Source organism: Zophobas morio, unplaced genomic scaffold (assembly GCF_036711695.1).
Source record: "Zophobas morio isolate AGI-343-1 ecotype UQ-CSIRO unplaced genomic scaffold, CSIRO_AGI_Zmor_V1 ptg000022l, whole genome shotgun sequence".
Classification (NCBI taxonomy): Eukaryota; Metazoa; Arthropoda; class Insecta; order Coleoptera; family Tenebrionidae; genus Zophobas; species Zophobas morio.
This window is the reverse complement of record NW_026972127.1, coordinates 7085430-7102661: the sequence shown is the minus strand read 5'-3', so window position 1 is coordinate 7102661 and position 17232 is coordinate 7085430. Positions and strand designations below refer to the sequence as shown.

At 34.9% G+C, this 17232-nt stretch overlaps 1 protein-coding gene across 10 annotated transcripts in view; it reads right to left on the bottom strand.

Moving 5' to 3' along the window:
- LOC135133657 (TLD domain-containing protein 2) overlaps positions 1–17232 on the bottom strand; it is a 213917-nt gene that overhangs the window by 84358 nt on the left and 112327 nt on the right. For 7 of the 10 annotated variants that reach the window (XM_064062119.1, XM_064062120.1, XM_064062112.1 and 4 more), the window contains 2 exons: positions 12047–12106; positions 8426–8526 (listed from right to left, as the gene is read on the bottom strand). In XM_064062119.1, coding sequence (XP_063918189.1) covers positions 8426–8526; positions 12047–12106 — 161 coding nt within the window. The remainder of the gene's footprint in view (positions 1–8425; positions 8527–12046; positions 12107–17232) is intronic. The other 3 variants (XM_064062122.1, XM_064062121.1, XM_064062116.1) reach the window with 1 other exon arrangement.

The window sequence follows — 17232 nt, the reverse complement described above, 5'->3', positions numbered from 1 at the left end:
GACTGATTTTGGCAGATGACATACCGTCGAAGAAAATAAAGGGCGGGTGGGCGGGGCTTGTACTTGTCAATATAAGACTGGTCTTGGCAGATGACATTTTCTAAGAAAATAAAGAGCGGGTGGGCGGGGCTAGTACTTGCCAAGATAAGACTGATTTTGGTAAAAGAATATCCTCTAAGAAAATGAGAATTCAGAACATGATTTGTAATAAAATTTTTGAGTTTGAAATCTTATTTAATAATGCCCAAAATACTGTTGACATCTAAATTATAATAACGATTATTAGAATAAATTAACAATTTTCAGTAATTGTTGAAAATTATTCCTCGGTTCGAATTAACTCAAAAATGATGTCACGAAATCCATGTAAATTTTATATTGCTGAATTGAGAAAAACCATAATCTTTCCAAAAATTTAGAATGAGGCTTCTTTTATTTGCGACTGATATTTTTGGCAACAAATTAAAATTTGTAGTAATATCTCAACAAAAACAAGACAAAGACAAGCAAAAAATGCAACTGTAGAGAAAATTGTTTGCGTATCTCGGGCGCCAACTTTCTTTATAGCACGAGACAATGCATCGCTTTGCGCTCTAGATACAAAGCAGCAATTTTGTTGTGTTGGGTTATTAAAAAGTAATTAAGTGATGCTCTGCGTTTTTCTTGACGTCATTTGACGCAAGCTTAACGACTTTAGTGACGTATATGATTTTTCACTAACTAGTTTTAATTTTTCTTACATCAAAAATAATTGTAACCACTTGAACATCGTTTGGTGTTGTTATGATTCCAACAGTCGGATTCATTAAAAAGGTTCTGGTCGGTTTAATATAATATGTGATCAAATCGACTGAAATTTGAAATTTTTGATTAAAATCCCCAATCGGTTTGATCGAATTGCGTTGGTTAACTATAAATTTGTGGGGCAAATAACGTCGCCTCACACAGTTATAAAATCGACTTATAAATAAAATAACATTTTTTTTCACATCCTTCGCACAATTTCGCCTTCCCTCGAAACACGCTGTACATACGACCGACCGTAATTAGCGTTTTTGCAATTTCACGATCGAAATAGTCTGTAATGTGCACTGAATTAATAAATTCGCTCCCAAGTGTTCTAAACGGTTACGTGTCAGTTATGTAACCGCAAATTGTGTTCATAATTCGAACCATTTACAATGAATGAAACTCTAATGGCACACGAACGTGTACGCTTATCTATCATAAATTAAATAACTGTAAATAATAACGCAAGGTCTACGCGTCATTATCCAGCCATTCAACATTTTTTTATAAATTATGTGACAACTGGGGCCGCTTTATTTTTAAAAACTGTCGAAATCGTCGAGGGATGCTGATTAATATCCGCACATTTCGCACTTTCCGATGGCCCGACCTTCGCATAATTCAGCCGAATTTCCGGAGGGCCAGATCGGGCCGACGCGCTGGCCACCCGTCATTGTCGCCGTCACCTCGAGGTTTCAAAGTCGCGTTCATCATTCCAATTATAAATCATAAATTCCGCGGTATTTACACCTCGACAAATTTCGTTAATCACATAATTATGGGCTCGTCGCGAAGGTCATCCTTCGGCGGATTGAAGACCTCTAAAGCGGTCGGAGGGGGATTTTTTGCCGCGATAATCCCGTCCGTCACTTTTTAATTTCTTCATCGCATTTAGGGGTCGTGACGGCTGTAGCATCGATTGACTCTTGTAGTGGCGGAAAAAAGCGAATTGCGAGAAATTGACGTCGCTCGAGCATTAAAAAGTGGCAGCTGATTGAGATTCGATGCTTGATTGCGGTTTAGAATTTTCTGGCTTCGTGGAGATGTGCGGGAAATGGCACAGAAAGAGCGTCGACGATTCGGTTTTCGCGTTGGCCAATTCGATTTGGTGGAATGCAGACGAGGTGTATGCAATTTTGAGGTGTTCTTCAAGAAATCGCAAGTTTGGGTTAATTAGTTAATTGCGGGATTACGAATTGTTGCCACATTGGTGTGGCATAAGCATGGTTAATGTTTAGAAAATACTTAACCAGCGGAATTAAGTAAGAGCGATCACGCTGAATGGCCATAAAATTTCTCGTTAGAGTGAATTGTTAACAGCTGAAAATTGCACCAAAGACACATCCGGTTAGTGGTTTTTATCAACACATTTTATTGCATCTATAAAAGGAAAAGCGATGTGATAAAATTTGGATTTAATATCTATAGAGCTTTTACACAAAATATCACTCACTACGTCCTGTTCTTTAGACAACGCAGTGCAACAAATCTACAAATCCCGCTTCTTTGAATAAATTATAAAAAGTAAAAGAATGTTACAAAAATTCCAGTCGATTCATAAACCACAAGTGTAGGAGTATATTATTTTACAACATTTAAATAATATTAATTGACAAACTATTGAGATGACGTCATTAAATTGTTGGTGGAGGTGATTAGACAAGTTTTGATATTGATGACGTACATCTAAAATTTGACAACAATCGGTCTAATAGTTTCGGAGATACAAATCTGGAAAGATAGAGAACGGAAGATTTATTGTTTCGTACTCTAGGTGTCATGACACCTCCAGCAAGCATGAAAGTAGTCATTCATCGGATGGATTCTATTATAAAAAATTACAATATTTCCCTAGCCTATGTTAAGGTAAAAAATTTGCCCCAGATGATAGGCAAGAGTGAAAACGCAACCATATTTTTAAGTTAGCACAGGGAAAGCTTGTTAGTTTATTGGCGCTGCAGAGAAATATGAGAGACAATACTTATATTATTCTTGTATACTAATACATTTTTTTGGTCTATTGCTTTATTTAAGCTACAATATTTCCACAACTTCCCTACCAAAATAAATCTACACATATTGAAAAAAAAGGGCAAAATGTAGCCCCGCCCACCCGCCCTATCTCAATTGTGATGATTTTTTTCTATTCGTCGTGAGCCAAGGGGGCGGAGCTTCGCTGCAAAAATCCTTATTTCTCTACGAGAATTTAAAAACAGGTGTTTGGGTATCGTGTTGTTCAAAGAAAAAAATAATGACAAAGATTAGGCCCGACCCATACCCGCCCCAACCTCAATTCTCAATTGTGATGAATTTTTCATTCGTTGTCAGATCGAGGGCCGGGGCTTAATTGCAAGATCCATATTTGTCTACAAGAATTTACCATTTTAAACATGTTTTAAGGTTCTTGTTCCGAAAAAACGACTACGTGCGTTAAAAAAAAAGATAACATATAAGCCCCTCCCACCCACCCTATCTCAATTGTGATGATTTTTTTTTATCGTCGGGAGCCAAAGAAGCGGAATTTAATTGCAAAATCCTTAAAGATGAAGTCCCACCGATACCTGCCCTGATCTAAATAGCAATGAAGTTTTAATTCGTTGGCAGATCTAGGGGCGGGGCCTAATTGTAAAATCCATATTTCCTTACAAAAATTTTAACTCAAACGTGGTTTAGCTTTTTAAGAATAAAAAAAAAAATCATCACAATTGAGATGGTGGGGTTTATATTTTGCCTTTTTTTCTTAATATACCTACATAATATTCTTAGAACAATATGATACTCAAAAACATGTTTTTAATTTCTTATAAAGAAAGCAGTATTTTGCAGTTAAACTCCGCCCCCTAGGTTCACGATGAATTAAAAAAATCACAATTGAGATAGGGCGGGTGGGCGGGTGTACATTTTGCCTGTTTGTTTTAATATGATTATGTAGACTTCTTTTCACAACATGAAACTTAAAATATGTTTAAAATTGAAAATTTCAAGAAGGAAATATCGATTTTGCAATTTTAGTTCTTCCAGTGTCCTCAGAAATGAGGATAATCATGAAATTATATTTTCACTTCCGGAGCGTAAGTCAAGGAAATATTGTAATAGGGTCAATCGGGCTGCTGCCTATTTTCATGTTTTCTCGACGTTTCATGACCTTTAGTGTATGTACGAAAAAAACAGGTCTCCCGTTTCCGTCTGTGTGTGTCGAATTTATTAGAATGATTATCTCCAAAACTACTGGATCGATTGTTGTCACATTTTATATGTAGTGTAAGAATTTCGTGTAGATGGTAAAATAAATATAAACTCCTATCATTATTTTGCGCAGTTAAGGTTATCGAAATTTTATGAAATAATATGCCCCTGCACTCGTCGTTTATGAATCCGCCTCGAATTTTATAATAATTACTTTACGATCATCAAATGCTTCGTACACGAGTGATGATTGATCTCGAACTAGCGCTCTGTGGATTCGAATCCCATACCCAAGATGTTTTTTTTTGACACTATGACTTGTGTTATCTATTTTTCAGTATCTCAACATAAAATAAATAAAATTTTATAATTTTTCGAAAAAAACTGGATTTGTTCGATTGTATTTAACGGGTGCGGAATTTCTGTCTAAATAATCTTCGACTATTTTTTAAGATAAGACTGATTATGGCAGATGACATACCCTCTAAAAAATTAAAGAAGTGGTGGGCGGGGCTAGTACTTGCCAAGATGAGACTGATTTTAGCAGATGACAAACCTTCAAAGAAAATAACGGGCGGGTGGGCGGGGTTAGTACTGGCAAAGATAAGACTGATTTTGGCAGATGACATATTTTCTAAGAAAAGAGAGGGTGGGTGGGCGGGGCTTGTACTTGCCAAGATGAGACTGACTTTGGGAGATTGCAATTAGGCTTCGCCCCACAATTGCAAAATCCATCTTTCGTTGCAAAAACGGACCATTTTAACCATGTTTGAAGTTTCTTGTTGTGAAAAGATGGCTATGTATATGTATTAAGAAAAAAAAGGCAAAATATAAGCCCCGCCCACCCGCCCTGTCTCAATTCTCATGATTTTTTTTATTCGTCGTAAGCCGAGGGGCGGAGCTTAATTGTAAAATCCTTATTTTCCTACGAGAAATTACCATGTGAAATATGTTCTTAAGTAATCGTGTTATACAAAGAAAACATTACATAATTAAAACAAAAACTCATCCGTCTCGATCTCAATCGTGATGAAATTTTCATTCGTTGTCAGACCGAGGGGCGGAGCGGAGGGTAATTGCAAAATCGATATTTCCCTATACAAATTTACCATTTTAAACATATTTTAAGTTTCGTGTTGTGAAAAGATGACCACACATATTAAGAAAAAAAGCTAAACCACCCTATCTCAATTACAATTACATGTAAAAAGGGGATATAAAAAAATAAGCTAGGGTAATGTAGACTAAATTATACAATTTGGATTTTTTTGCGAAAATTTACACGGCCGAGGTAAAATTTAAGGCGGACACATGAACCACAAGCACAAGAGTACGTTATTTTATAAAATTTAAATGGCGTTTAATGAAAAAATGTCGAGGAGATGTCATCAATTTGTTGCTGGGAATAATGAGACAAATTTTGGTTAGCGTTTTACCACCTAAACGATATAAAATTTAACAACCATTGGTTCAGTAGTTTCGGAGATTATCTATGTTTAATAAAAATCGACAGACAGACGGAAACGCGAGAGCCACCGTTTCGTATTCTAGGGGTCATGAAACGTTGAGGAAACCTGAAAGTAGCCATTCGTCGGACGAACCCTATTAAAATACATCGCGACTTTAATCAATTAATTTTATGATCATTTTTGTGACAACCCATATAATTTAAAATAAAAATAGGTTTGAATTATTAGATCACAGATGCGCACATTTCAAGGGATGACGTCATCAAGTTTTTGGAGGTACATTTTGATTAGCGATTTGCGATATATAGGACAATCTTCAAGTTTTTGTAAGTGTTACATTGTTCTACACTTTTTGAGTTTTGAGAAAAGGCCGATTAATAAACCACAAGTATAGAGACATATTTTTTTATAAGATTTACGTAGGATTTTAATAATTTTGTGACTATATAGTAAATCCAACCGACTAGTATCGAGAGCAATTCGGGATTCTTCGGTAGGCATCGGTAGTCGTTTGGACGATAATCGAAGTTTTCCGAACGCTCTCGAAGTCAATAGGTCTTCAGGAACGAAAGTAGTATATATTAGATATATACAAACTAAATTTCAAAATTCCTGCATTTCAGAATGAAAATACAAAAAGAGTATTTGTTAAAACTAAAATTTGGTCTCTTCTGGTTGGCAAGGTTAAATTACGAAAGAATTAGTCTTGCGTAAAAAAAGAATTCTCACAAAATTAAATCGAACCATAATAAAATAAATTCAACCTTTTTCAAACCTACCATAAAACCGATAAATAGACCATATATTAACTTTTTATGCATACGACACAACATTTAGAAGTGACATTTAAATAAATCTCTTCGTTATTAACCAATTAATAATGTATAGATCATATCACGATCAACAGGTTGATTTATCCAATTATTATGACTCATTTGCGTTGGTTTTTCTATTAACTCCTGGAGCAAGGAACATTAAAATCAATAATAAACGAAACCGTGATTAATTGATAATGTTTAGACTCTCTTTTCCAATCAACTATTTAATCACATCGTTAAGGACTATCATTTTGGACAAATGTGGGCCAAAACCAAATTCGAGAACTACCATATGGTACGCAACTAGCTTAAGTGGTATTTAATCGGACGATAACTGTCCCACTCTAAACAGACTCAATTATACAATTTCCTCTGAAAAGCGACATTCGTGTGGGTTTAACTATTTTTTCACACGGTGTACATGACTCAACCCAGCTGTCGTTCATGATCACTACGCTAAAAAAAACTAGTCCCTCATTCATAAATCAAAAAATCCAAAAAAACTATTTTCGAGCCACCGAAAGTTCAACAGCACTCAAGTAAGACAACTTTCATTAATGGCATCGCTCCGACAATAAACACAAGAATACTAAATAACCGGATCTACGAAATCGCTTATGTCTGAAAGACATAATTCACTACAAATTTTACAACTTCCTCGCTACGTCAAGATCAGAAGTTTTTTCCGCCGATTTAATCACACTTGACCTTTTAAACAAACTTCCAGTTGTGTACAAATTTGCGGCCAACTTTGCTCTCCGACATAATAACGCGGACGCTTTAATCAAACACGACCCGCACGTTCCCACGGAAATTTTAAATTTTAAAACGACTTTGGAATTGTTCTTTTTATCGCCTACACAAATACTTTGACATGAAAACACGAGGATTCGTTTGCTTGTTTGCACATGATGGAATCGGAGGTTTCGCCTCGGACATGTCACTACATGGGTCCGACCAATGGGACACCCGTGGCAAAGAGCAATGTTCTAACAGCGTAGTAATGGTATGTAGAAAAGGCAATATTCAAATCGGGACCCCACCTTGCGACCTTGGCTACATTTCTGCCAAAACAAACGCTAATTAAGCGGACGATGGTAATGGCCACCTGATGGACGAGGAGACGTTTTTGACACCAAAATTTTGGCATTTGAAAGCTTAATGAAATTGTACTTTTAATTAATAATAAATTAACTGATATCACATTCCTACTCGATATATTTTACAATAGGTGTTCAATCGCCATTCGTGTAGTGAGGATAATGATTGATTATAGGTATAAAATTGGACTAGTTTTTTTTTACACAATTTTTTAGCAATAAATCTTTATAAAAAAAAAGACGCACTGATATGCTCAAGGTGTTGATTACGCTTCACGAGAGACTACTGGAACTATGTACTTGAACTACTTTAGACGAATATTTTTCTGGGTATTATGTAAACCAAACAAAGTCTTCTAAACCGAAAGTTAACAACAAACAACGATTATGTTTCGTCCCACTTATGTAGATAAGAGATACCACGGAAATGCCGACAGATTTACTGTTGCCACTCATTATAAAGTTTTCGGCGAACACAAACATGCGTTTTTTCTTACTACAAAATCTTAGTGGGTACTTGTTCAACAAACAGTAGCACAATTTAGGCTGCGGGGAGCTCTGAAACTAAATATCTGCGCAGACCTTTATTATCACATTTATTAATAACAATCGAAGAAAAAACTTCTGACAACACGTGTTGCAAAAACACACCTAGGGCAAAGTCAAGGACAAACACACGAGGACGGCCCACGCAATCCCGCAACGGTACCAAACCGTGTTCAATAGAGCGAACTACGAAAATACCACGCTTTCACTCTGACAATTTCATCAAGCATGAAACCTTCTCCGATTTTCTAATCTGAATCCTTTTTTTTTCGGCGTGCGATTTCGAAATAACGCAACCATGCAAATCCGTTGCATCATGTAGGTCTTAGGCAAGGTTAATCCTCACGTTTACCAGCGCGTTGAAGAAACAGGACGACGAAAAGTCGAGAAAAAGTCAGCTGCGCTAATAAATCACGCCGTGTAGTTTTTCAGAAGTGCGAATTGTCACGGTCGACGAGAGCAATAAAAGTACTACAAGATATAGTGCTAGAATCGTGAGGTGAAAAGACAGACTCACCTCTGTCGAGGTTCTTGTCCAGTTGGCTGTCCACCTTGGCTCGGAGGGCCTCGAGGTCGAAGGGAGAAGAGATTCCGTGGTCCACGCTCCGGCTTTTGCTCCTAGAATGCCAAAAAGTTTAGTTCAAGTGACAAAGGGAGGACGCGCCGCTGTCGTGTCACCAAAATTCAATTAGCGGAGCTTCAACTTTGACAAAAGAGTGACGTTTCGAATGATACGTCCAATTTCCGGGAGTTGATTGGATTTTATACGGGAATTTTTAGATAGTTTAGGACGTGAACAAGCGGCGAAATTAACAAGAATTAATTTTGATTCTCTGCTACATTTTTTCCTAGTTGCTATAGTTATTGTAAAAGCAGTGTAAAAGCGTGTCTGGATTCAGCGGTTCCAAATAAACGCTCGCATAATTGAAAAATGAGAGTGGAAAATTGAAAATTATAATTATTTCAAACCATTCAGCTGGTTTTAGAAATCCAAGCTATGGAAAAGTGTTTCCATTTGTGGTAAGTAAAAACCCATATAAATATTTTTTTATCCACTGTACATTATGTCTGCTAAATATGTAACTAATTTGCTAATATATTCAAGAATTCAATTTGAAAGTCTATTTATTTCTCGCATGATTTACATTTGAAGAACTGATTGAAAATGCTTAATTGATGCTGTCGTCCTCGGTATCTTTTCTCTTTATTACATTATTCCAAAAACTGGTTATAATCAGACGAAATTATAAAATTATTAAAATAAATTGCAAAAAAGAGCATAGGTATGAGAATATACACAAAAAGTTAACCTCGAAATCCGACGAAACTAGTTCGACGCCTCGATTACTATCTGTGTTTTAAAAATAAGTTTCGGAATTTCTGGTTGGCATCTTCATACCTAATGATGTCATCTGCATTTTTAACGAGGGAAATTAAAGATGTTAATTATCACCACTGGCGATTTTTGAAAATGTTATTTCAAATGAGGTTAAAAGTTTATTTTTCAAAAAAACTGAAAAATTGACTAAATTTAAGATTATTTTTAAGTAACAAGTTTAGTTAAGTGGTAATAATAATTGTTGCCAATCCCTAGTGCAAAATTTTTATTTTTTTTTTAATTTAAATAACTTTAAAAAGTAAAAAGTCGATTTTCTTCAATTTAAATTAATTGTTCACAAATTTTTAGTTCTGGTCTTTCAAGGTTTTGGCATCCTTAATCGCGCCACCATTCTTTCTAAAATAAATTTCAAATTGTATTTCGTATTTAAGCACTTTAATCACTAAATTTCAACAACCTGCCAAAGATGTAATGGAAAATACTTGCTCAAAATTAACACTGAATTTGTTGACCTGTTTCGGAAATATGAAAAAAACATCTTTCGAATAAAGCTTCGTAGAGAAAATCTATTAAAGCTCTTGTTTCGATGTTTTTCATTTAAAAATGAAATTTCTAGACCAAGTTTGGATGACAGAAACCATTTTTGTTCTCAGTGGTTGAGTATTCCTCCGATTTCGAGCGATATCGCGTTTTTCTTCGAATTCAAAAAAACATTTTTCAAATTTAACGGCACATAACTCCAAAGGAGTTAAAGACTGTGCCTTGTTGACCATACTGTTCGATTTCTTAAAGATTTTTAGCACTTGTAGTTAATTTTCAGGACGGATACTTAATCCGTTTAGTATTTAGAGAGGGATATATCAGATGTTGTCATTTTCCGAGAGAATTGATCAATCAAAAATTAAGGAAATATTCAAGAACCTCGGGAGACTTTTCTTGAACTCAGAATAGTTTTGTGGAGGTTGGAATTAACGAATAGACCAATTTCCAGGAAGTTGAGGAACCGTTAAAGCGACATAGCAAAATTTGAATTGGTTGAAATGTTGAAATCTTCACAATATGATAAGGTACAAAAATGAAATTTGTCCTAGCTGCCCCAAATAGAAAATCTAGACCAAGTCTTGCTCGCAGAAGCTATTTTTGTTTTCAGTTGTTGGAAATTCCTCCGATTTAGAGCGATATCGCGTTTTTCTCCGAATTCAAAAAAACGTTTTTCAAATTTCAAATAGCACATAACTCCAAAGGGGTTGAAGACTGCGCCTTGTTGACCATACTGTTCGATTCCTTTGATATTTTTAGTCCTAGCAGTCAATCTTCAGGATGGATACTTAATCCATTTAGTATCTAGAGAGGGATATATCAGATGTTGTCATTTTTCGAGAGAACTGATCAATCAAAAATTAAGGAAATATTCAAGAACCTCGGGAGACTTTTCTTGAACTCAGAATAGTTTTGTGGAGGTTGGAATTAACGAATAGACCAATTTCCAGGAAGCTGAGGACCCGTTAAAGCTACACAGCAAAATTTGAATTGGTTGAAATGTTGAAATCTTCACAATATGATAAGGTACAAAAATGAAATTTGTCCTATTTGCCCCAAATAGAATTTCTAGACCAAGTCTGCATCGCAGAAGCCATCTTTGTTTTCAGTTGTTGGAAATTTCTCTGATTTAGAGCGATATCGCGTTTTTCTCCCAATTCAAAAAAATGTTTTTCAAATTTAACGGCACATAACTCCAAAGGGGTTGAAGACTGCGCCCTGCTGACCAGACTGTTCGATTCCCTAAAGATTTTGAACTCTAGCAGTGTTGCCGAAATTATAAATGAGTGAAAGGACCAATTTCCAGAAAGATGAGGACCCATGAGTGTTAACGATAAAATAAAAAAAAAAAAAAAAAATTTAGATCAACAAAAAATTTTTCAAAACTGATTGTCTTTTTAACTGTCCAGAAGGGTGAAATTTCTTTAACTGAAATTAATTGTACAAATATTTTCAATTCTGATCTGATCGAAATAAATTCCGATTTGTACTTCTTGTTTAAATATTCTAATTATTAAATTACAACAACTTGTTAAAAAATGTAATTTGGCCAAAATTTACATTGAATTTGTTGACCTGTTTCGGAGACATGACAAAACCAACATCTTTCGAATGAAGCTCCGTAGAGAAAAATCTATTAAGCTCACATCTCCATATTTTTCATTTTATTTTGGGTAGAGGTGTACGCATTATTTTATCTAGAGAATTCTGAGCTTATAACATCGTGAATTTAAATGAAATTTTCTACATATTATCTACATTTTCCGACAGCTGTTGTTATTACCTTCTGCACAACAGAACTATAATATAAGAATGGTATGCAATAAACATTTTATTTAAAATTTATTATCTCTCGGGCCTCGAAAGAAGCACACATAACTGTGTTTTAGGAACTTTATAATGTTTGAAACTCCGCTCGTAAAAAACAAATCGTAAATAGCCGCTAAATCTGAAACTTTAAAAACAAAATCCATAACAATTTTAACTGATATAATCAAAATAAGTGTTAATTATTGTAAAAATAAGACCATCATCGACGCTTGCAGGTGTCACGCTTAAAAATTCTTTTACGATATTACCGCAATTCACTCTCATTTTTCAATTAACCATCCGCTTTTTATCTCAATCGTCGCAAAATTATTAACACCGTAAAATTAATACCGAATTTTGGCGACAAACCTGTTCCACACCACATACCTACACTATATACAACCGGTCACAGTGATCAATGAAGAAACGAAAGAAAGAAAAAATACATACCGCATCCATGGCAAATTCTCTTTAGCAACCCTTCCTCCGTCCTGCGATGCCCTACGTGACCTAACCAAGCAAAATAAAAATAAAGTCAAAAACATGCAAAACTAAGCGAAGAAAACCGTGCATAAACACCCCATGCAAGATGAGATGTTCAGGAAATTAAGCTTTTGCACCCTTTCTGTTAGGATCGCATCTAGATAGTTGTAATTATCGTCGCCTCGTGGAGACCGGGTTGAAGCTAATTGCGCGAAAAATTGACCGTAAATTAGCACGGATTTTCGTTATGTTCCGGACTTAACGGACCGAAATTATCGCCGGAAAACCAAAAAATATGACACTGTTTAAATTCATCCGACGAGCGTAATTGGAAAGTGGTACTTACGAATTCGCGACGGTGGCATTGATGGCAAAAGCTTAATTAGCCTGCGTTATGGTAGGTCCATACAGGGTGAACTACTAAACCTATTTTATTATTATTTGCTCTATTCCGATGGTAATTTTCGCGAAAATTTCGAACACATGGTATAATAAGCTACTGATATAAATCAACAGGTGGTGGATTTTTACCATGTCGACAGATAATACGCCGCCGGGTTTCCTTTTGATCTGCAGTAACAATCAGCGAAAGAGGCATAAATTTCACTTTCACTTTACTGTTCAATTTGCATTTTTGCGTTACGAGCGAGCTAATTGCGCGAAAAATTGCCATAAATTAGCGCAATTGCGAGCTTTCCGGGCCGAAATTATCGCTGACCTTACCGGAAGGCGAAAAAATATGACACTTTGTTTAATTCATCCGATGGATGTAATTAGGAAGCGGAACGCATTCCGGCCGAATTTGTTGTTTCTGAATTCATGAATTAACAAAACCGGCTGGGACGAAGTTTGCGATGAAAAATTCGGGGGAGTGGAGATTAACTGGGCTTATTTTCTTGGTAAGTCCGATAATTCGGAAGCGTAATTAACCTATGGCGAGCGTAGTTGTTTTGAATTTTAAATTGCGCAAAATAATTTTTAATTATGCGATAAAAAATGACAAAATGTTTGTGACCGCACCTAACCACGTTGAAACCACAGGCTATTGCGTCTGTTCCGGTGTAATCAGTACATTAAGGTGCAAGGTCGTTTCAGTTTAGTGCTCTATTAATTGATAGAAATTAGCCATTGCATGTAGCTGAATTAATATTTATGCGTCTCTCGTAATACAAAAAGCGCGCCATTTTTAGCAATTTGCTTCAATGAAGAGTAATGGAAATTTGTCCGGTGCATAGCGCGACCTTATTTAATCAAATGAGATAAAAATTTGGTTATTTACGACGTTGTTTGTTTTGCTCAATGATAAAACGATTAAATTTGTTTTGAGTGGATGAAAATTTACATCCTCGTTTTCCAGATGATAAGAGAAATTAACACGCCGTGAAGTATGTTTAAAAGCTTTCCGTCTGATTATTTGTCTAGAAATAACCTTTGCTTTAACGGCGGCCTTGGCAATCGATTAGATTTTTTAAAATTATTAAGTCATTATCTCTAATTTATCCAATATGTCTATTCGTGCACAGACACTTCCTTCAATTGACGCTTAAGTCCGACGTATGAGCCAATAATAAAAATTGTCAATCAAGCTATTATGGACCGAGAAAATTACATAAACACCGTGAGACCCGCTTTTTATTCAATTGTTTATAATTTTCTCTTTTTATAAGCGTGGATTTATTTATGTGTTTGCTCCACTTTTTTATATCCCTTTTTACACAAGAGTTATTCCAAGAATGTTGCATTGTGCTAGTTTTTGAACAACCTTGACTAGTTTGTCGTATATGAACTGCCAAAAATTGTGTTTCGTAGATTCAAGTACGCGTGCTGAACTTTGCAAATTTTGTATAATTTAACTTGCAAAATTGAAGTCGCAGGTATGTAAATGCTGTCTTGTTATTGAGGCTGCTTTATTTATTCAGACCATAACAAATTGTCAACAATGAAAATCGTACTGATGCAACAACACGACATTTTGCCGTTTTTAAATAACTTTTATGTATAAACAAATTTTTAAGTAGTCTACTTACTATTCTATTTTTCAAAAAACAACTTGTGCGTCAAATCTCACTTCTTCGAAAATTAAAAACAAAGTTAATTCCAAAATCTATCATCCACTAAAAATTTTTCTTCGTCGCAAAGCAAAGGATTGTATTTGTTTGCGTTTATATATACAAGAAAAGATATTCTTTTGATGTGCAATGAGTTTATTTTTCTTGCTCTTTTCACTCTTCACAATGCGGTTAGCAAAACAAAGTTTATTCGATGATAAATTGTAAAGCGCAATAAAACGCAGGATCTTGCTCCTGAGAAAAAAAATGGGAAACATGACTGTGCTACTGAAAAGATGGACAATATTGTTACAGTGTCTATCGGTGATTTATTTATTCAAATTTGATAAATCTTCACAATAAATTATCTACCTGACTTGAAAAAAATATTTGTGTCGCGTAGTTAAATTTATTGTGATGAGACAAGCGATTGTGATTATACATAAAACATTCTTGACAAATAAATACGTGTTTTTACAACATTTGTGTTAAAATAATAGTCTCCGATAAATAATTTACGAGTTCGTCAGTCCACCACGAATTAAAAACAAGACCTACATACCAGAACAACAATTAAAAAGTCCTACACATTTGATTAACATAGAATTGAAAATTTACCACAGATTTTCTCCAAGGTATTGCATACACTTATAAAATTTTCCTAAAAGGAGAGAACAAACAACAACTAAATCAGATAAGACATGAATTATTAATAAAGTGTATCTTTATCTAAAAAAACTCATACATTTAACCACATAAGTCAAGGTTGCAAGTTTAACGTCCGAAATGTTGAAATAGTTTGATAAATGAAGTGATAGCCTTATTTGATTTATTAAATAAACACTTATTATAATCCCAAAGAGCACAAATGCTACACGTATGAAATTCTGCAAACATGACGCAACTATTATATCATAAATTAGCACCGAGAAAAGAGTTTTTCATGGCATTGTTTATTCTAGTCTTTGTTGTAAGCACAAAAAATATTGTATTACATAGTTGAAAAATCACGTAAATCAACGTATTCATCAAATTCCGCCAACACCTTTGTCTGCTTCGTTTTAAATTAAATTCTACTAATGTAGTCAGACAGACATAATAAACTTATCACGAAAATTCATGAAGCTAACGCAACCCCATATTTACTGCCAACACACAACCGAGCTTCATAGAATGCAAATTAATTTATTTCGGCAAATAGAACAATGTCAACAACTTATACTCCACATTTGACGTATTCCTTGTCTGGAACCGTGTGGACAAAGTCTTTACTCTAAGCTTAAATATTTAACGAAAACGTCGGCAAATTTATCAAGCTCGTTGCAACAGTGAATAATAAAATAAATAACTCTACTTACACAAATACAGCTTGTGCAAATAAATAATTAAACCCGAAACTAACGTATTCACATTATCAACGCCCAAATTAATTTGAAAATGGTAATTTTTTAACGACTGTTTAGCCCGACTCCATCATGTCTATCAGGCGATTTATTTACTTAATCTTTTATTAACTTCAGCGATCATTAAAAAAATTTGGCAGAAGAGAAACACAGCTGTCTGGCTGGTGTTTTGTGTTACGAAATTGTGGGTGGCAGCAACGAAAATAAAATCATAATAAAAACACTTGTGAGGAGAGTCGCAAATGGTTCGTTTAGCATATTTATTACTGGAATAATTGGGAATTTTGCAATTGCTAAACACGGAATGAAATTTTCCGAAGAATAAATTTATCGCTCATCAGTCTGCTTCATACCGATGTTTTACAAGCAATTCGGGTAGTTGGGTCTGAAAAACAAAGTAGCTATTTATAAAAAGGCTGTCCAAATATAGACATAAATCTCGCCATATTTATGGCGGAGATAACGTCGAACAATAAACGGAGACTGAAAACACGGGCTATCGCGAATTGTTTAACGATTTAAAATGGTTTTCTGTGTTTCTCGCCGTAATTACCATAAACAAAAACACGAGCTAGCTTGACGATGCTTTATCAATAATTATCGTGCTTGTTTGGATGAGCCTTGGCCTTACATCGGTGAAACATGTCTGTGGAAGCAAATCGCTTATCACTACGACAGGGGATAATTTGTTTATGTTCTAGAAAGATGTTTTTGCAAATAACAATTAAAACAAGTCCCGAATTTATCAGTCTTAGAGTCGAAGTTATCAACAAAATAATCGTTTTGTGTTCAAACTTAAGATAAGTATTTATTAAACATAACGATAACCCGAGATGAGTAATTTTTTTTATTATATTTAAACTAGGAGATTAAATCGGACGTTTGGTATGCGATAATGGGCTAAACAAATCCTCCATTTTTTGTTCGTCACTCTATAAAAGGTAGCAATAAACAATTAAAAGTTAGTGCTTTTCCAGAAACAAATCTGCTAAGCAAACTACTTAAAAGTTGTCAATTAGTGTGGTTTAAAAAATGCAATTTTAAGTTTTTGTTTGTTGCGAAAAATAGATAAAATGAAAAATACTTAAATCTATTTACATATCAGATTTTTGTTGGTGAGATATGGGAAGTGCAATGAATGATATGATAACAAAACAAAGCTTCTGTATATTATGTCAACCGGTATAAACTGTCGAGTTCCGTTGCAAAAAAATCAGCACAAACAAGTTTTTATGACAATCTTGGAACAAATATAGAGCTGCTTGCGTCTGACGCGTATTCGCACAGAAATAAGCTACAGTAGAATTTGCGTACGACAATCTCAGTTTGAATTGGTTTGACAAAAAAAAGGAGCAACTGTAGAATTCAAACTAAATGACTGTCAGCGCTAGGTGTATAATTGAGTTTGTTATAACTAAGTTGTACTGTATTGGATTCGGTATAAAACGGAATGCGTAATGACTAATGAGACTTTACTGTTGCGATGGATTGCAACAGATTTCAACAAGAGTACGTAAGCAAGACTACTCGTTCGGATTTCTTCATTACCGCGTTTGATCGTTTGTTTACATGCCACACAAGGCAATTATTTTTTTTTTTACTTAATAGCTACAATTGACGTCCTTGTAAAGATCTGCAATCAAGGAGTGCCATCGGTTTAGTCAAGTCAAAAGTGCTTAAAAACTTTGTTCCTGGGTCTATA